Source organism: Dendrobates tinctorius, unplaced genomic scaffold (genome assembly GCF_039654945.1).
Source record: "Dendrobates tinctorius isolate UK_male_01 unplaced genomic scaffold, ASM3965494v1 ptg000039l, whole genome shotgun sequence".
In the NCBI taxonomy this organism is placed as follows: domain Eukaryota; kingdom Metazoa; phylum Chordata; class Amphibia; order Anura; family Dendrobatidae; genus Dendrobates; species Dendrobates tinctorius.
The window spans coordinates 9582285-9604158 of NW_027361707.1; the positions used below are offsets into that span (position 1 = coordinate 9582285).

Genomic DNA, 21874 nt, shown 5'->3' on the forward strand with positions numbered 1-21874 from the left:
TGTCTTTTGACGACATTGCGGACCCCTGCCTAGTCTCTCTGGTGCACTGCATGCAGAGCTTTTTGGGGTAGGAGTCAGGGAGAGGTTCAGAACATAATGCGCATTCCTTATGTTAGATTTTTTTTCTTTGTCTAGAAAGGGAGACCGAGAGGAGAGAGGGGGGGGGGGGTAGGAGGTCAGCTTAATAGGCAGAGTATATACTTTGCACACTCACCCAGTGAAGCCTTATTACCGGATCGGATGGCTGAGATCCCGTCCTAGGTCTTGACTCTCCCGTCTCGCTCCTGCGACTGGTGTCTGTCCTAGCGTTGCGGTCCCTGGTGGAGCTGCCCCCCGCAGAGTCTCCTGCTGGAGCGTGCACTTCCGTTGGGGACGACTAAAAAAAATGGAGTCGTTACTTACCATATTTTTCCAATAGTAAATAGTATTAGACAACATTGCCCGTCCATGTGGCTCCCTTAAGACGCCATCCTTGTCAAGTCCAGATAGTCCTTCCTCCCCGGACTTTCATTATTCTCTTTGCCAGGTGGTCCCTCCTTCCTGTCCAGCCCCATCCTGTCCAGGAAGCCCCTTTTTCTGACAACCTTTTTCGGTATTGATCGCTCGAGTTTAAAGAAAAAAAAGTGAAATACCGATAACCGCTAGAAATGAAGGACACAGAAACAGACCATCATTCTGCCATACTAATGTATTCCATCTTTCAAAAAGAAAGATATGATTTTAATATTACTTAACAATATGTTAAAAAAGTAGCCACTCGGGCGTCAGTGTTAATACAATTATACACTCTATAACAGATTGATAGTGTGAGTATTTTTTTTTCTTTTTTTTTTCCATTTTTCTTCAGTTAACATCCTCATTCTGCAAGTATTCTTTACACAAGCCGGCTACGAGTTTAGGGGAGGGAAGAAAAAAAAAAAAAGAAAAAAAAGAAAAGAAAATCCAAAAAAAAGAAAAAAAAAAAAAAAAAAAACACAGATAAGCGTATCTTGTACACTTCTTTTCGACAGTAGATTGTATGTGAGCTGAGAAACGTCCATCCGTTTACTAGAATTTTCCCCATGGTGCAGTGATTATTTCATGAGTGGGTATGAAGTCCATTCTTTTATTTTTATCTCGCCGGTAGTCCGTGTGATAAAACGTAGCGTACTGCAGAAGTGACATGAGCCATCGTGGATGACGCAACTAGCTAGGCCTCGACTCAACCCAAGGAACCAGTCTTGAGCCTGACGCCAAGGCAATTTAGAAGAGAGCGTATTGCTACAACCAAAGTCTCACTCACAGACTACAAGCACACAAGCTAACAAATCCAGGTAGAAAGTGGCATATTCGGGGGGGGTTCATTTTTTTCAGAACAGCGAGGATGGTCAGGGCTGCAGGGGGTTCAGTGCAGATCCACACAGCACTGGGGACAAGGCAAGGCAGCACTGGCTTGGGGCCGGATTAAGCGGTCAGAACAGCAGGGCATATACCAGTGGCATCGGTTCCTGCAGGGTGACGCCCTCCCCTCCTTACACATCTCCATAGTCAGTGTGCAGCATAGGTGGTCTTCTTCAGGCTGAAGTTGGACCAGTTGATTGACAGCCTCTGTCTTGTCTGCCGGGCCGAGTCTAAGCAGAACCTGCAAGAAAAAAACCCACGGAGATTCACTAAAATGCATTAGAGGGGTTCACCAGGCACAAAAAAGTCAGGCAGAACTGAATTGGCAACTGTTATGTGTATGGCGGGTCTCCACAACTCTCCCCTGACAAATACAAAGATCAGGCATAATGAGTTTTCAACATGCCCGATCCCTTGTTCTCATGAGAAATAACCAGGTGTCGGCAGAGCTGTCTAGCAGAAGCCTATACCCCCCCAATCTACAATGAAAACACACGCACGCTCAGGTGAGCCGAGTACACACGTGTATGGCTGAGGCTACGTTCACATGTTGCGGAACTCTCGTGGAAATTACCAAGAGAAATCCGGAATTCCATTCCGCGGGAAAAATCGCAATTTTAAATTCCCGCGATTTTCCCGCGGAAAAACTGGCGTTTTGCAAGCGTAATTAGCTTACAGAATACTAGCGTTTTCCAAGCGATCTGTAGCATCGCTTGGAGAACTGATTGACAGGTTGGTCACATTCGTCAAACAGTGTTTGACAAGTGTGAACAACTTTTTACTATTGAGGCTGCCTATGCGGCATCAATAGTAAAAGATAGGATGTAAAAAGTAATAAAAATTAAAAATATTGTTATTCTTACCTTCAGGCGTCCCGCGCAGCATTCCGGCCTCTCTCCACGCTCCCAGTAATCCTTTGCAAGAATGACCGCGATGACATCCGTTCTCGCTGGCTCACGATGTCTCGCGGTCATTCGCGATGACCTCGCGCAAATGACAGCGAGAGTTCGCGATCCCGCGAGAATGGACGTCATCGCGGTCATTTTCGCAAAGGATTACTGGGACTGGGAGCGTGGAGAGAGGCGGGAAGGCTGCGAGGGACGCCGGAAAGTGAGAATTACAATATTTTTTATTTTAAATTCTATTTTTTTACAGGGATATGGTGTCCAGAGCCCGGAGGACAGTCTCCTCTCCTCCGGACCGTGGGTACCATCCGCAAATGTTCTGCTTACTTTTCGCATGGTGGGCACAGACACATGCGGAAAGTAAGCAGAACAATGCATTGCTATGTGGGCGGAATCGCCGCGATTCCACTAAATTAATGAGCATGCTGCGTTTTTTTACCGCGAAGCGATTCCGCCGCGGTAAAAACTGCAGCATTAGCACAGCATTGCGGAATCCCATAGGAATGCATGGGATGCTTATTTTTCGCGGCAAAATCGTGCGTTTAAAACCGCCACGAAAACACGAAAAAAAGCGACGTGTGAACTCAGCCTGAGGGGATAATCAGGAGGAATCTATCAACACAGTGACGGTTCAGCTGTCAGATATAAACATGGTAGTGGGTTTGCCTTTCTTGCTCCCTTTGCAGGGGTCAGGGACGGTGATAAAAGCAGATAATCATGAATATGGGGTTATCATTAAGAGTCGCTCAGTTGACATGTCTGTCTTTTATTTTTTCTTTACAGTCCTGATGAAAATACACAACTGGAGCCTCTTATGTTCCCGCTATTCCTTCCAGAAATTTATGGGGCAAAAAAAGGGCAACTTGGTTTTATAAGCTGTGGGTTTGTTCAAAATACACACTGCTGAATAGGTACCGACACTCACGGGACCACTGGGGAATAGGAAGCAATTTCTAGATAAATATTCAGGAGGCATCTCAGATCAGAGGATCGGCTAAACACAGGGTGCGGCCAAACTAGGACATACCTGAAACATGGTCGGAATATGGACTGCGATGTCCGAACTGGTGGTTAGACACCTGACCCTATAAGGCTATTAACTTTGGGTCAGGAGGAATGCAGACAGTCTGGCCATTGCGGTCTGGATTCGTCATTATTAAAATATGCTCTGGATTAGTTACATTATAGGCAATAAACCTACAAGTTCGGTGAGCTGATGGGTCCTCTAAAGGGGTTTAGATGTCTTCCCAGTGCTTTGGGATATTCCTGACTTGTAAGTGTCCGATGAATAGGTGGCCACACGAGTGCAGCTCTCTCCTGTAAACAATATGGTAGTTTGAAGCGAACACCAAGTTTTCTAGATAGAGGAGGGCCCCATCGATTTTGTAGACATCCGGATTTCTAAATAGAGGAGGGCCCAGTCTATTCTGTAGATACCCAGTTTTCTAGATAGGTCGCTTTCTAGCCTGTAGGTATACCGGTTTCTAAATACAGGAGGGCCCCTTCTATTCTGTTGATATCCAGTTTTCTAGATACAGGAGGGCCCCTTCTAATCTGTAGTTATGCAGTAAGTGAATAATAAGCCTTTTAAAAAACCCAGGAACATTACAATTGCAGCAATACACCTATAACGCAAGTATGACATGACAGTCAGCTGCACCTGCAGCTCAGCCCCACAATCTGCTTATGTATAAAGGGTCACGGCGGGGGGCGGGGAGTAAGAAAAATCCTTCACCTTTTGAAATATTCCACTTCTCTTTCAGTCTCATCCATTTCAACGCTGTCAAGATCAATGTCTTTTGGAAGAAAAACATCATCTGGAAGAAAATACAGAAATGACGTATGAATGAGTTATAGGACTAAGATCTGAATGTAGGCATACGCCTCACGGTAAAAAAAAAAAAAAAAAAAGCATTGGGCATTAAAAAGCCGTCTCAAGTTTATAAAATGGTTAAAACTGGAAAGTGTTCATAAAACGAACAACTTCGCGGTCTCATTAAAAAAAAATCTCTGTTCTCTATGTAAATATTTTTAAATTTCTATAGTTTACAGCTCGTTGCAAAGGTTACTGCCACCCCTGCAGTGAATCAGAGGTGGCCGGATACCTAGATCAGGAGCGTGCCCAGCTTGCAGTATTAACTTTATGAGATCCTGTAAGCGATGCTCTAAGCAGGGCTGTGGAGTCGGAGCCGGTGTCATGGAAATTGAGGAGTCGGAGGTTTGGCTCACCGACTCCACAACCCTGGCTCTAAGGCTGGCCAAATCTCTTCAGTGTCACCTGGTACAGTGGCAACACACACCCTCATAGAGGCAAGAGAGACAGCCCAGTGCGGATCAGTTCATCTCCAGGAGCGAAGTATTCTCCAGCTCTCTAACAAACAGGATACAGCCTGAAGCACCTCCGCACCACGTACAGAGGCCGGCAGTGATTATGGCTGGAGGTGCCGTCCAGCCAATTGCAAACATTGCTCTGTGCCATACTGTCAGAGAAGTGGTGCTATTGGGACTCAACATTTTTTTAAATAAAAAAAACAAATGGGGTGAGGTTTTTCTGTAGTCTCCATATGTAAGCCAGGGTAATATTAGCTCCCATGTAAGAGACAGACTGCATTACTCACATTGCAGTACCCAGCCTCATGCCCCAGCTATAGGTGGGGTAATTATGGCACAACATAGATTGTCAAGGTGAAAATATATTTTCTTATATAACTTTTATACTTTTATACTGTGAAACAATAAGTTTTTCCTAACTGCTTGCTAATGCAAATGTAACTGTATTAAAGATGGCTGCCAGTGTTCACTTTCACTTAAATTCAGTGTCTAAAGAGTTAAGTTTCATTTCTCCTAAAAAAAGATAACTCAGGAATGTGAAGAAGAAGTAACCATCGGGAGACTTTTTGACGAATCAGAGAGACTGGACACTAGATGTATACTGCATAAACCCCGCCTAATGCACGCCTTCCCCTAACACTCAATATAGTATTGTGTATTTGTAAATAAAGCCAGTTGTTGTACTGCTCCTGACAGGTGTGGATGCGGGACATTAGCTAAGACTGAATCAGCTGCGTGTCTGAGGTTTGTCTGTGGTCTCCTTGGGTCTGAGGGGTGACCGGTCGAGTGGTGAGACTGAGTGCGATCCTGTGCCACGCTCTGAACCAGCAACTGAGAGACGTCGCATTCTGCGCGTCCTCGTGTACACCACACCTCCTCCACCGGTCATTGTACTCCATTTAACCACCCTACCCGTGACTATTGTCTAGTAGTGAAGTGGAGTGATAAATTGAGCTAGTTGCAGATTGTGGGGCAACTTAGAGGAAGGGATAGGAGACGCAGCCTCTGTGATATTGTACCAGCTAGGTAATGAAGACGTCCCGAGAAGGGACCACCTGTATTTCTGTGGAGGGCTCTCACTAGGAGACCGCCTCCCGACTGTTGGAATATCGTGGCAGGATAATCTGTTAATCACTGCTGTTCAAGGTTAGGGAAAGGAAATATTGAGCGCGAGGCTCTTTTCCTAGTACGTCGAACGTGAGGCTCCGTACTGTGGAACATCAGTGTTGATATCGCTACCAGTGGTTTTTCTGCAGAGAACCATAGTATTCTGTAAGAGTCATGCTGCGTATCTTAAAGCAGAAGAAGTCTGTGCCCCACAAGTTAGATGAGGATGCTGTGGAGGTCAAGGCAATAGTAGCGTCACGGGAAGGCAAGAAGGCAGTCAAGAATGTTGAGAGATTGTATAAGCATGTAGGATTGCCTCGTCAGGGAGATTACAGCCGGCTATGTGGCATAATCTCATAGAGAACAAACGAGGCATGTTGAAAGATAAAGGATTGTTAGAACAAGCACAAGCTCATCTGCGAGTTGCGCGAGGCTTGAAGAATGAAGGATGGAAAGAGATTGATGGGGAAGGAGGATCAGACAATGCGGAACCTGTGTTTGGTTATAAAATGCCTTTGAACTGTGATCTTATAGATTGTAAAATGGCCGCCGTGCCACTGATGATGAAAATGCAGTCCCAACCACCGCCCTATAATGGCGACAAGACGAGCTCTCCAGAAGCGTGGGTGTGTCCTGTTTGTGGCGTGCAGAATCCAACCTGGGTGGAAACCTGCCGTGTGTGTGGGGCGGGCCGTCCTTGGGGTTCCGCCCAGACCATGGACGGAAGTGGGGCATGCCACGCCTCCACCGGCAGCCATCTTGGTGCACCCGGAATTCCTCCCCAGCCACTATGTCCACTGGTAACACTTTCCGGCGAGTACTATCAGGGACCACCACTTCCTGAGAAACCTCCGGCACCGACCGATGCTGTTCCCACCTCTAATGTTCCTGTTTCTGTTCCGGCCTCTGGGCCTAGTCTCCCGGTGCAACCCACTGTGATATTTGTAAATACACCTGGTCAAGGTCCCTTCACTCTTGATGCCCTGACCGGCAGTACGGCTTTCCGGTCCGTAATGCGTATGAGGCGCCAAGCTATCGGAGATGATGAGGGATCAGAAGATTCTGACAATCAGGTTGCTACAATTCCCCCTGCCCCGCCACTGCTATTAGGTCCGTTCGAATCCCCCCGGCCCGGAAGGAGCCCACTACCTACCCCTCTCAACAAATCCTCTAGGTTGCCCCATGACCCTGAAATCTGGTTCCCCTGTCATTCATGCTATTACATCACACCTCAGGGCTCCCAGGTTCTTTTCTCAGTGGGGTATGGGGACATAGTTACCCACCAGGTAGGAGCCATAGTGAACCCAGCTAACTCTACCCTGTCGCATAGAGGTGGTTTGGCCCAACAGATAGCTAAAAAGGGAGGCCCAGCCATAACCCAAGAGTGTCAGGCCTACCTTACCAATTATGGCCCCTTGCATCCAGGAGACGCTATGTCCACCCAGGGAGGGAATTTGCCCTGTGATATAGTGTTACACACTGCAGGCCCTATATATGATTACAGGACACCCGAGCATTGCCGTACAATATTGCAGACCGCCTTACAGACAGTGCTTATCTTTGCAGGACGGCTAGGGAGAGATACACTTCCTCGTAGAACTTTGGCTATACCATTGATATCTTCAGGACTCTTTGGATACCCACTGGGCCCCTGTATGAAGGAACACGTTGAAGTCATCAAGAATTGTCTCCAATCAACCCCAGATCTCGATTTACAAGAAGTTAGGATCGTCTGTTACCATGAATCCGGATTAGAGGGCATCATGCCCTTGGTAGCTGAATACATGATACCACTGATGCACACAGGTATAAAGCCCCTGGATGAGGTAATACCCACAGCACCCCCAACTGCCCCGAAGGATGAGGCAGTGACACATGACGAAGAAGAAGAAGGGCTGAAGCTGAAATACAAACCCTTCACTCCGGTACAAATTGATGCTATTGTTAACAAGTTACCTGACCCGGACAAATTTCCCATGCAGTATGTAAGGAAACTGGAACAGACTAGGAGCATCTACGGGGCTACATGGTCTGATCTATCAGGCATCACCTCAATCAAAGCCTCCGAATATTTTCTCCCCACCATCATGAAGGAATTGGACCCCACTAAAGCAGGACCTCTCAACAAGTTCAAGTCTGGAAAGGAGTTTATCGCTCAACTCACAAAGTGGGCCCAGGATCGTCTCTGTGATGAAGCAGGATCAATACAGGATATACAACAAGAATCTGGTGAAGCTGTGGAGAAATACGCTGCCAGACTAACTATGCAGTTTGAAGACTTGGGTTATTTAACTCATGTGAAGACGCAGGCAGCCTTGTTGGTCCGTGCTTTTATTGATGGTCTGGAAGATCCACTGAAGGATAAGGTCATGAAGCTTCGTCCCGAATTACCTGATGGTCCCCTAAAACAGGCCCTCACTGTTGTGAAGAGTTATCAGAAAATGCTTCAAAGGGAAGAAAAAGAAGCAGAAAAGGAAGCAGAGAAGGAAGCACAGAAGGACAAAGGCAAGAAGAAACCAGCCATGTATATGGCAGAAGCCTCAGAAGTACCTGTTATGGTGTATCAGGCTCAGGATCGGTATGGATCACCACGCTTGAGGCCGAGAGGGTCCCAGGGCCAAAACTACAGGGACAGACCAGTTCGTGATGACCAAGGGAGACCTCTGTGTTGGGAGTGTGCCAGCCCTGGTCATATGAGAAGAAGTTGTCCTCGCAGGGGGCACCCTCAGAGACCTCTTCCTCCTCCACACTCATGAAGTTCAGGCCAACCGGTGCCCACTTTTCCCGCCACCTGTACTTCCTCGTCTTGTGGTACAGTGACCCTGGAAGTGGACAATCAACCTCTCAAGTTCTTAGTGGACACTGGGGCGGCCACCTCTGTTATCTCTTCATCTCAGCTGCCTCCTACAATCTCCCTGTCTTCAGATTTCCTCACATGTATTGGAGTTGAAGGTCAACAAACCTCATCACCACTCACTGTTCCCGTCCCAGCTGGCCCATTCTCTGGTGTCTTTGCCAAATTTCTGGTGTCTGAAACCTGCCCCGTCAACCTTCTAGGAGCTGACCTCCTTCAAAGGCTTCACGCTACCATCATCTTCGGTGATCAAGGGATGGAATTGCAATTACAAGATCCTGCCTCACAACAAGGCACTGAAGATCGTTGTGTCCTTAAGGCTTTCCCTCTGATGATGATGACTCTGCAAACGACACCTTCCCCGGATTTGCCCAATCTACCTACCACTCTGTGGTCAACTGGACCTGAGGATGTGGGTCTGCTCAAAGTGCCTCCAGTAAAAGTCCACCTCAAACCTGGGCACCCATACCCCAGACTACCTCAGTATCCGCTTAAGGCTGCCCAAGAGCGGAGCCTTGGAGTTCAGATTACCTCCCTCTTACATTCTGGAGTGCTAATCAGATGTGTTTCACCCTGTAACACACCCCTGTTTCCAGTGAAGAAGAAGACAGCTCCTGGAGACCCTCCGAAGTACAGACTTGTACAGGACCTCAGAGCAGTCAATTCAGCCACCATCTTGGAAACTCCTGTGGTACCCAACCCAAACACCTTGCTTTCTCAAGTGCCTACTTCAGCAACACTCTTCACCGTTATTGACCTGGCTAATGCTTTCTTCAGTGTCCCGCTTCATGAAGACTCACAGTTTTTATTTGCCTTCACGTTTCAAGGATCTCAGCTGACCTGGACCAGGACACCACAGGGTGCCCAGAACTCCCCTAACCAGTTCACTCATGCTATGAAGATGACCCTGGATCCGTGGGTGTTACAGAATCTTCATGTCACGCTTCTCCAGTATGTTGATGACCTACTCCTCTGTGGAACTGAAGAGAATCTGTTTGCTGTTTCTGAGTCCTTGCTCCTTTTTCTTCATTCTGCCAACTGCAAAGTCTCAAAGGCCAAGGTCCAGTGGTGCAAAGAGAAAGTCGTCTTCCTCGGACACTGCATCTCTCAAGGCTCGAGACACCTCACCGAGGACAGAAAACATGCAATCGAGGATATCCCTTATCCAAAGACATACTCTGCTATGCAGTCTTTCTTAGGACTCATTACCTACTGCAGACAGTGGATTCCGGATGCTTCAAGACTCATGCAACCTTTGTATGATTGCCTCAAGACTGGAGGACCGGACTGGGATCATGCTGAAAATCCGTATATCTATGCTCAGCAAAAGGACTGTTTCCTGGCTCTCAAGGAAGCTGTTGTCAGCGCCCCTGCTCTGGGTCTCCCTGACTACACTCAGCCGTTTCATCTCTTTGTTTCAGAATCTGAAGGACATGCCTCTGGTGTGCTGGCACAGAAACATGCTGATCGTTTCCGTCCTCTGGCCTACTACTCAGCCAGGCTAGACCCTGTTGCCAGAACTGCTCCTTCCTGCCTCAAGGCTGTGCATGCAGCCCATGTTCTTCTGGATAAGTCTGCTGACATAGCACTTGGTCATGACTTGGTCATTCAAGCTGGACATGATCTCTCTGCTGTCCTCCAACAAACATCTCCTAAGCATCTAACGAGCCAAAGACATCTCAGACTTCAGTGCTCTCTACTTCTGCCCTCCAACATCACCTTCCAGAAATGTACTACCATCAACCAGCCACTTTGCTTCCACATTCTAGGGGGGAGTTCCCTGACGGGTATAAGGACTTACCAGACGGGAGGTCACCTGATGACCCGCATGACTGTGTAAAAGCACTGGAACAAGAAGCCTCTGCACCACAAAATGTGGTAACTCAAGAACTTCTCAACCCTGATTTGCAACTATGGACTGATGGATCTCGATTTGCAGACTCTTATGGCAAGTTCCACACTGGATATGCGGTCACCACTGAAACAGAAGTCCTTCTGGCTGAAGCCTTGCCACCTCACCTTTCGGCTCAAGAAGCCGAACTTGTGGCCCTACAACAAGCATGTTATCTAGCAGAAGGGAAGACGGCCAATGTCTACACTGACTCAAGATACGGCTATGGAATCTGTCACGATTTTGGACTCCTGTGGAAGTCCCGAGGGTTCATTACGGCTACAGGAACCCCTGTTAAACATGCACTAAGGATTAAAGCCCTGATGAAGGCATTGGAGCTACCTGTACAAATTGCGGTGATCAAGGTCAAAGCTCACGGGAAAGTCAATTCGAAGGAGACTAGAGGAAACCATTTAGCAGATCAAGCTGCCAAAGCTGCTGCCATAAAGAATGTCTCAGCAAAGTGGGAAGAAGAAGAAACAGCACCAGAAAAACCCTGTTGGGAAGGCACTGATACACCTGTGATGCCTGTGCTTACCAGAGCACAAACAAGAGAACAGGCAACCAAAGAAGCTACCCAAGCCGAAGAAGAACGAGACTTTGAGAAGTCCGAAGCCCGAAGAAAGAAGAGGGAGTTGATAGAAGACATGGAAATGGAATACCCTGCCACCGGATCTGTCTGGAAGCCAGCCCGACCACCTGAAGAGAGATTGTGGGAAGAACAAAAGTTGACCTCTAAAGAAGAAAAGAAGCAGTGGGAAGCTGCAGGAGCCATTCATGGGAATCGTAGTTCTGCCGGACAATACCAATTTCCTAGACTCTATAAGGTGGATGGGAAACCCTGTCTACCCAAAAGAATGTATCCAGCCGTTGCAGCATGGGCTCATGGATCAACTCATCGAGGAAAGAACCAAGCTCTGGCCTGTATCAAGAAGCTCTACTGGGCCCCAGGAATCTCTACCACTGTCACAGCCTACTCAAGAGCCTGCCCAGTCTGTGCCATCTGTAACCCAACAGCCACCGCCAAGGTTCCACTTCAGCATCTTGCCAAACCAGACTACCCTTGGCAGAGAATCCAGGTTGATCATATTCAGATGCCCAAGTCAGGAAAGTATGAGTACGTCCTAGTGGCTGTGGATATGTTCTCAGGATGGCCCGAAGCCTACTCAGTGACCAACATGACTGCCAAAACTTCAGCTAAGAAGCTCATCACTGAAATTTCGTGCAGATTTGGAATTCCCGAAGTTGTTGAATCAGATCAAGGCCCAGCCTTCACTGCCAATGTCTACGAGGAATTGTGGCACATGTTAGGGACAGATTTGGGTCTGCACACCCCCTATCACCCCTCCAGTTCAGCCAAAGTTGAGAGAATGAACTCCACAATTAAGACCCAGTTGCTTAAAATGAGCCAGGACCACCCACTCCCATGGCCAGATTTGCTCCCCGTGGTCCTATACCATATCAGACACACCCCACAGGGAAAACACGGCCTGACTCCCTTTGAGATTCTTTTTGGTGCTCCACCTAAAATAGGAGACATTAGGCCACAAGAGTTGTCTGAGACAAATGATAAAGTTGTACAATTTGTGATTGCATTGTCTAAGGAACTGTCTAACACCCACTCTACAGTTTCTGCTTCTCTTCCAGAATCCACAGGTGACGTGGTCCATGACTTTGTGCCAGGAGACCTGGTGTATGTGAAAAAGTTTGTGTGCAGAGATTGTCTCCAGCCGAGATTTGAAGGACCCCACACGGTGATCCTGGTCACCCCCACTGCAGTAAAACTTGAAGGAAAGAGCACCTGGATTCATGCTTCACACTGTAAAAGAGACCGAACCAGTGTTTAGTCACAGTAGTGACTGAAGGGAAATGTTGCTGTTGTTTTTGACCTTGGGACTGGGGGCCATCCTCGCCCCTACCTCTTCGGCCCCTATTGTAAATAAGAATTCTGGTCCCTTTATTCTCTGGGTAAACCTGACAGCCCCGGTGAATATCTGGCGATTTGATTTCTGTGATGTAGTCAAGTGCCTTGAGACTGAACGGGTGGTAGAGGGGATCATCCAGTTCTATATGTGTGTTACCAGACAAGACAACAATAATTGTCATTATTGGACAGATGCTGCCTGGAGTACGGGGAATGATTGGGGATATAAACCTAGCGAAGCCATGTTCCCCAAGGATGGGACGGGTAGGAGTCTTCGTGAGAGAATGCATCTAACAGCCCTTCTGCAACCATTTAGGGGCTGTAAATGGGGTAGAAGCTGTCACACCCTTCTCCTAAATCTTGAAAGCCCTCAATCTGCTGATCTGCAGACGTTCGTACTAGGAAGGCATTATAATTATGTATTTAGTGCTGGACCTTATGCGTATTTAGGCCATATACGGCTTCAGGATATTAGCTTCAGACCAACCAAGGCCCCCGTTACCAGTACACCTAAAATAGGCCCAGGTGAGCGTTTGCAAAATGTAGTTAATGAAGTGATCCCCATTCCAGGTCTCAGTTGGCAAGAGGTTTTCTCCATAGAAACACAAACAGCCCCAAGGAAAAATTTGTGGTTAGAATGGGTGAGGTACAATGTAAAAGTCCAGAATATCTCTGTAGGATGTATTGCTTGTGCTGCTGCGAATACACACCTATACACACATGCATTGCTTTTCCCTGATGACAACACCACTGCCTGTGTCATGAATTTGTTGAAAGGTTTGAAGCCCACTGATTGCCCAGATTACGTCCCACTAATTCATAAGGAACCCAAACTAAAGGTCCCAGGAGAAGTAACTGTATTAGCTGACAATTACACCTGCTATAATTCCCACGACACCACAGGTACACCAGTAGGGATCTTCGAGACAGGTTTCTGCAAAGAGAATAGTTCTCTAGATACTGACTTGTTAATCAAACATACACAATATATGTATGACATTTATTGGTTATGTGGAGATGGTAAGCTCCGTCCTAGGTTGCCAAATGCCTGGACAGGCCAATGCACCCTTGTTAAACTAGCTATGCAGTTCAAGATTCTACCCTGGGATCCAAAGATACCTGATGAACCTACCAGGAAAAGGAGAAGCCTCGATCAGCTCCATATGAGTTATGAAGAAGATCCACTAGTATATATTGATGCTATTGGAGTGCCAAGGGGGGTGCCTGACCAATTTAAAGCCCAGAACCAGATCTATGCTGGCTTTGCTTCTATAATCCCACAGGTGCAGATTAATAAAAATGTTGAATGGATCAATTACATATATTACAGTGAACAAAGGTTTGTCAATTTCAGCCAAGATGCCTTCCAAGGTATAGTTGAAGAATTGGGCCCTAACACTAGAATGACACTCCAAAATCGACTAGCCCTTGATATGATATTAGCTGAGAAAGGAGGAGTTTGTGGGATGGTGGGAGAGGAGTGTTGTACCTATATCCCTCAGAACTCTGGAGTGAATGGAAAAACCATGATAGCCCTTAAAAAGATAACTGGGTTAGCAGCAGAATTGAAAACTAATGCTGGAGTAGACACATCATTCTTTTCCGGCTGGTTGGGTGGACTCAAGGGATTCCTTCAACAAGCTTGTATAGTACTGATTGCCCTCCTTGTAATTGGATCGATAACTCTTTGTTGTGTTATTCCCTTGTATAAAAAGGTTATTGCCAAAGCAACTCCGACTGGCACCTTCCTCAATCAAGAAGTAGACCCACCAGAGTACGATGGTACTGATCTAGGGGAGATCCCTAAGTATATTCCCCTCAAGAGAGTAGACAAAACCCCCCATTCTCAGATGATGTTAAGAGACTTAGTTTAGGGACAGCGGGAGAACTCCATGTGAGGTTAGTGAAGGGTTCAGCTGCCTGGAGGCCTCTCGCTAGGGGAGAGCTTCTGAGGTGTCTGGATGAAGAAATCCACCTCCCCTTTTCCCATCGCATGGACAGTCTCGAAGGATCTTTCATTAAGGGAAAAACTTAGTGTTTAGGGGGGATTGTCAAGGTGAAAATATATTTTCTTATATAACTTTTATACTTTTATACTGTGAAACAATAAGTTTTTCCTAATTGCTTGCTAATGCAAATGTAACTGTATTAAAGATGGCTGCCAGTGTTCACTTTCACTTAAATTCAGTGTCTAAAGAGTTAAGTTTCATTTCTCCTAAAAAAAGATAACTCAGGAATGTGAAGAAGAAGTAACCATCGGGAGACTTTGACGAATCAGAGAGAGACTGGACACTAGATGTATACTGCATAAACCCCGCCTAATGCACGCCTTCCCCTAACACTCAATATAGTATTGTGTATTTGTAAATAAAGCCAGTTGTTGTACTGCTCCTGACAGGTGTGGATGCGGGACATTAGCTAAGACTGAATCAGCTGCGTGTCTGAGTCATTCTTAATTGGTACCAGATGTTTTGCGCTCGCACAATGATTTGGAATGACTGGTGAAAGAGGATTTATTGTCGTTTACGACCCCGACAAGATACCTTATCCAACACGTCTATGCAGTTAATCTGTGTATGCCTGGTCAATGAAAGTGGAATCCACATATGATTGAGCACCCACAAAAAGGGACACCCCTATGGGTCCCTACCCGCCGGAATCTCAAAGATTACGTACGTGTCACCCACCAGGATAATACCTTGCACACCTTGTAATACAACCAGAGGGAGCACAAATCCTGGAGGTGCTGATATTCTACCTACCGAGGCAACATCTACCCGTACACTCTCTGTAGGCTCTGCCCATCGGGGCACCGACCTGCAAGCTGTAGGCTCTGCCCATCGGGGCACCGACCTGCAATCTGTAGGCTCTGCCCATCGGGGCACCGACCTGCAATCTGTAGGCTCTGCCCATCGGGGCACCGACCTGCAATCTGTAGGCTCTGCCCATCGGGGCACCGACCTGCAATCTGTAGGCTCTGCCCATCGGGGCACCGACCTGCAATCTGTAGGCTGCAGATTAACCTGTCCAATCTTCATTAAAGCTACATCCATCCAAAGGGTCTTCTCCATGAGCAAGACAAGGCTTTCTTACCACACAATGACTGGTTGTTGCAGGCACACACAAGTTTTCATCCCCGTAGACCAGTTTTTGAGCCCCATGACCTCACTTGAGGGAATGCTTTTGGCCCAGGTCCAAGACCCACCTTCATTTTTCTTACAATCCTGCTGTTGTCCGTAAAATAGACACCCCCAGATGGAATAAAAATGGCACGGAGGTCTTTCAAATGTTAATTTACAGACAAATTTACATCTTATCTGTTACGGCTTTCCAGAAAAAAATCATTCATAAGCTAGTGAGACTAAAACAGGATTTTTTGGGTTGCTTACCGTAAAATCTGTTTCTCGGAGCCTTCATTGGGGGACACAGAGACCATGGTGTATGCTGCTGCCACTAGGAGGCTGACACTATGCACAAAAAAAGGTTAGCCCCTCCTCCGCCGTATACACCCCACCGACCGGCAGGAAGTTCCTCAGTTAGTCAGAAAGCAGTAGGAGAAGTACCAGAATAGATTGAGAACAGAACAAACAACTCAACTGTAACAAACCGACAAACATAAGAACAGGAGTTGTAGAACATGGGAGGGTGCTGTGTCCCCCAATGAAGGCTCCGAGAAACAGATTTTACGGTAAGCAACCCAAAAAATCCTATTTTCTCGTTCGCCTTATTGGGGGACACAGAGACCATGGGACGTCCCAAAGCAGTCCCTGGGGTGGGAAACAAACTTCCATCAGGCCAGTGGACTCGCCACCGCAGCCTGCAGAATCCTTCTACCTAGGCTGGCGTCCGCCAAAGCGTAGGTGTGGACCCTGTAGAATTTCACAAAGGTGTGAACCGATGACCACGTTGCAGCCTTGCAAAGCTGCAGCGCGGAAGCTCTGTGGCGCACCGCCCAGGAGGCACCCACCGCCCGGGTAGAGTGCGCTCTGACCCCTGGAGGGGCCACTCGATGCTTGACCCGGTATGCCTCCAAAATTGCCGATCTGATCCAGCGCGCAATAGTGGCCTTTGAGGCTGGGTGACCTTTCCTCGCCCCGTCAGGAATGATGAACAGAGAGTCTGACTTCCGCAAGGAAGTCGTCCGGGCTAGATAGACTCTCAATGCCCTGACTAGGTCCAGCTTGTTCAAGGACCGCTCCCGAGGGTGAGCTGGGCTCGGGCAGAAGGATGGCAGGACAATGTCCTCATTGAGGTGAAACGAAGATACCACCTTCGGAAGAAAAGAGGGCGGAGGCCGCAGAACTACCTTGTCCTGATGAAGGACCAAAAAAGGAGAGCGGCAAGAAAGTGCTGCCAATTCCGACACGCGCCGGATGGAGGTAATGGCCACCAGAAAGGCCACTTTCCAAGAAATGATGAATACATAGCCAGGAATGTGGATATACAAAAATACCATAATTTAATTAGGGACACTCTCTGTCCAAATAGCATATCATCAAGAAAATATGAGAGTTTAAATTCCCTCCAAAGAAAGGAAAATATCAGAAAAATACTAATACATTTTGTCGTCTATACAAAAAGTTCACTTTATTAAATATAAAAAACAGTACATCAAATGACAAAACATACAATTACAAAAGATATTATACAAGTGTAAGAGGCAGATAATGATGCAACCGTGGTTGTGACATGGAGACATATGTAAACAAGGGACCAGAAACTCCCATGTAAAAATCAATAGTTATAATGCTAACAATAAGTGTCATCTATTAAATATTAATATAAACATAAATAGAAAATTTTCTTAAATTTTAATAGAGACACACTACCTTAAAAAGAGGGGAGGAAACATCCCAGTATAGTCCATTAAGTAGTGTTAGCAAAAAAGATCATGTGTATAAACATCAAGAGTTCCCTTACCCATAATAAAGAAATGTCGCCACGTCACACAAAACACCCCGACGCGCGTTTCGCACCTTGCTTCCTCGGGGGGGGGGCGATATAATCCCTCCTGAAATTGTTCACCTTAAATAGGCCCTCATATATGAGCCGGATCCAATCGCTCTGTGTAAAACGAGCGCATGGAGGCGGAGAGTCCGGCACCACTACATCACTTCCGGCGTCGGGCGTGCCATGTCCCAGGAGCAGTTGCTCCACTGACGTCAGTGGAACATGGGCGCGTCATATCGACACCTTCCGTGGTGAGGGTAACCTAGGAGACGCCGTCAACATGCGCACACACAGAGCGATAATATTGAAGAAACAACCAATAATGATGAAATCCATATAAGATACAAAAACCGCATATCAAACTAAAACCCATACATACAGACTGCATAAATGCAAATATATACATTATCATATTTATATGTTATATATTAAATGAAAAGGAGGGAAAGGGAAACGTCCCTGAGAGGTTCAAAAGGAGGACCCTGCAGAACCTGAAGAACCAAATTAAGATCCCAAGGATCCACGGGCGCTCGGTACGGAGGAACCGTGTGAGCCACACCCTGGAGGAAGGTTTTGACCTGGGGCCGGGAGGCCAGCGTTTTCTGAATTAAAATGGACAGTGCCGAAACTTGACCCTTCAAGGAACTGAGAGCAAGCCCCGCATCCAGCTCTGCCTGCAGAAACGCCAGAATAGAAGGGAGCGAAAAAACCAAGGGCGCGATGTCATTGGTCTCACACCAGGAGAAATAGGCTTTCCAAGTACGGTAATAGATCTTCGAAGAAGAAGGTTTTCTGGCGCGGCTCATGGTATGAATCACCCGATCAGAGAATCCTGCCCGTCTCAAAACCTCGGTCTCAACAGCCACGCCGTTAAATTGAGCGACCGAGAATTGGGGTGGCAAATCGGGCCTTGAGACAACAGATCTGCCCTGTCGGGAAGCTTCCAGGGAGCGTCCGCGAGAAGGTTGACAATGTCCGCGAACCAAGACCTTCTGGGCCAATTCGGGGCGATGAGGATGACTGGAATCCCCTCTGCTTTGATTTTCTTCAACAACTTGGGAAGAAGAGGCAGAGGGGGGAACAGGTAGGGGAGCTCGAACTGTGACCAAGGGACGGCCAGAGCGTCGGCGCCCACTGCCAGAGGGTCCCGAGACCTGGACACGAATTGTGAGACTTTCCTGTTGAGGCGAGATGCCATGAGGTCTACATCCGGAGTTCCCCACCGACGGCAGAGCAGATGAAACACCTCCGGATGTAGGGACCATTCCCCTGCCGCGAGACCCTCGCGGCTGAGGAAATCGGCGGCCCAGTTGTCCACGCCGGGAATGTGAACCGCGGAAATCGTTGGAACAAAGGTCTCTGCCCATTGAAGAATTCTGGACACTTCCGCCAGAGCTGAGACACTCCGTGTCCCCCCTTGGCGGTTGATATACGCCACCGCTGTGGCATTGTCTGTCTGAATCCTGACAGGCAGGCCCTTGAGGCGCCTTTCCCAGTGGACGAGAGCTAGATGGATCGCTCGTATCTCTAGGACATTGATCTGCAGAGCTGATTCCTGAGTCGACCATCGACCCTGAACAGTGTGATTGCGGAACACTGCACCCCAGCCGATGAGGCTGGCGTCCGTAGTGACAATCTGCCAGTGAACGGGAAGAAAAGACCGCCCCAAGAGAATGAGGGGAGACGTCAACCACCAGTTGAGAGACCGCTTGATCCGGCATGAAAGACGAACCGGACGATCCAGAGATAGAGCCGACCTGTTCCACCTGGACAAAATGGCCTGCTGGAGTGGCCTGGCGTGAAATTGGGCAAAGGGAACTGCCTCTATCGCCGCCACCATCTTCCCCAGGACCCTCATGGCTGTCCTGAGGGATGGAAATCGTGTGATCTGTAATGATCGCACGCCCTGCTGCAGGGAAAGGATCTTGTCTTGTGGGAGAAATACCCTTGACCGACGAGTGTCGAACAGAAGGCCCAGAAACACAAGGCGTTGAGTAGGGACCAGACAGGACTTTTTCCGGTTGACGATCCACCCAAAACTGGACAGGGTGTCTAGAACGATCGCCACACTTAGGCGGGCCTGTTGAAAGGAGGGAGCCTTGATCAGGATATCGTCGAGGTACGGAAAAAGAACGAGACCTCTGATCCTCAACAAGGCCATCAACGCCGCCATAATCTTCGTGAAGACTCTGGGAGCGGTGGCGAGCCCGAAAGGAAGCGCGACGAACTGGTAATGTTCGTGGTGAATCGCAAACCGCAGGAACTTCTGATGTCCGGGAAATATGGGCACATGCAGATAGGCATCTTGGATGTCTATGGAACCCATGAATTCCTGCTCCTCCATGGAAGCAATTACCGAGCGTACAGACTCCATCCGGAAGTGGCGAAGGCGAACTCTCTTGTTGAGTAACTTGAGATCCAAAATGGGCCGAACTGCCCCGTCCTTTTTCGGCACCACAAACAGGTTTGAATAAAACCCTGTGAAGCGTTCCGATTCGGGAACGGGCACAATCACCCCGGAACGGAGAAGAGAGGCGATGGCCGAACAGAACCCCGGGACCAAGGCCGGATCCCTCGGCGGACGGGATTGGAAGAAGCGATCCCGTGGAAGAGAAATGAACTCTATTTTGTATCCTGTTGATACAACCTCTCTGACCCAAGCGTCCTCTACTGAGGCGAGCCAGACGTCGCTGAAGAAAAGAAGTCGACCTCCCAATTGGAAGGGACCCCCGGGAGACCGATGGTAGTCATGTGGATGTAGACCGTCCAGATCTAGATCTGGACGGTCTTCCCTGGGAAGAGTGGGACCGCCAGGACGGAGTGGGCCTGAAGGAAACCTTCTTTCTTTCCTGACGTGCCTGTGGCCTTTGCTGGTTGGAAGGGTTTTCCACCGTATTGAAACGGCGGAAAGTCCGAAAGGAACGAAACTGACGCCTTGGAGGAGGTCTGCGAGGCTTGGAGGGGAGAAGAGAACTCGTACCTCCGGTAGCGTCCTTAATAATCTGATCCAATTGTGATCCGAAGAGACGCACTCCCTGAAAAGGTAGATTGGTCAGAGACTTTTTAGAGGACAAGTCCGCCTGCCAGGCCTTGAGCCAAATTGTACGTCGGATTGCCACGATGTTACTTGACGCCTGAACTGCGCAAGCTGCGGCATCCAGGGAGGCAGAAAGCAGATAATCCCCCGCATGGGAAATCTGATTGGCGAGATCGGCCAAATGCTCTGGTCGTGCCTTATCCAGAATGCCCTGCCGAAGGTCGTCTGCCCAAGTGGATATGGCCTTTGCTGCCCAAGAAGAAGCAAAGACTGGACATACCGCTGACGATGCCGCTTCGAAGGCAGATTTTGCTAGAGATTCTATGATCCTATCATTAGAATCTTATAGAGACGCCACACCTGACAGCGGAAGGACCGTATTATTAGAAAGTCTGGACACGGGAGGGTCCACCGAGGGAGAAGCGGCCCAGTTGTCCGTGAGCTCTTTAGCAAACGGGTACAGTACGCCGAGACGCTTTCCTCTTTGAAAGCGTCTGGTCGGATCTACTCTCTCCCTTGTAAAAATCTTTCCAAACTCAGAATGGAAGGGAAACACCCTGGATGGTGTTTCCGCCCGTCTGAACGAAACCTCCTGATCTGAGGATTTCGCAGGGGCGTCAGCGATGTCAAAGGTATGGTGAATCGCAGCAATGAGGTTTTGCACCGTAACCTTCATGTTCGCATCCTGGTCCGAATCCAGCTCTAAGACCCCTTCCGATTCCGAAAGCGCTTCGCCTGACTCGGGAGAGGAGGCCCGAGAGGGAGACTGCTGGGGACTATGGGGTGAGGTAGGACGAGGGGAGGACTCCGCCTGGAGGTCCTGCCTGGGCCTCTTGCGACTGCCGCTGGCTGGCTCAGATGGGACGTCCTGAGACGTGCTGGGCCCCGCCGAAGCTCCCAAGGGCAACTTGTCCAGAACGGCTACTAGGGACTGAGACACCTTGGTGAGGTCTGCCACTGACTGTGATAGAGAGGAGGCCCAACCCGGCATGGGGGGCTCACTCACCACTGGGGCTATGGATGGCTCCTGAGCGGCGTCGGGCTGGATTGGATTGCTACAGTCCAGGCAGAGGGGAGTGGACTGACCTGAGGGAAGTTTGCGATTGCAAGAAGAGCACGCAAAGTACTTGACTAAGGTGCCAGAGGAGGCAGGGGGACGAGCGCGGTCAGACTTAGAATTAGACATACTGACGGACAGTCACTGAAGCCTTGCCGGAAGGTTGGGGGACAGGAGGCAGAGGAGGGTGTCAGTCTGCAGTATGCAGAGCTACTCACGGTCCGGTGTCCTATCGCAGCTTCCAATAAATGGAGATGCACGGTTCGTCCGGCTTGCAGGGGCACGGCTGAGGGAACAGCGTCCGGCTGACAGGCTGTGAAAATGGCGGCAGCCAGAGAGGAGCCGAGCAGGAAGCGCGCGCTTTCCTGCAGATGCAGAGGAGGGAGGTAGGCGGGGCTAGGCGCCGATGATAAAAAATGGTGCCGCCCGCTAAGATGG

General features: G+C 48.5%; 1 protein-coding gene across 1 annotated transcript in view; it reads right to left on the bottom strand.

The window, feature by feature from the left end:
• Positions 1-673: 673 nt before the first annotated feature.
• FAM193A (family with sequence similarity 193 member A) overlaps positions 674-21874 on the bottom strand; it is a 129909-nt gene continuing 108708 nt past the window's right edge. The window contains exons 22-23 of the mRNA XM_073574466.1: positions 4021-4102; positions 674-1621 (exon numbers count right to left, since the gene is read on the bottom strand). Coding sequence (XP_073430567.1) covers positions 1528-1621; positions 4021-4102 — 176 coding nt within the window. The 3' untranslated portion in view covers positions 674-1527. The remainder of the gene's footprint in view (positions 1622-4020; positions 4103-21874) is intronic.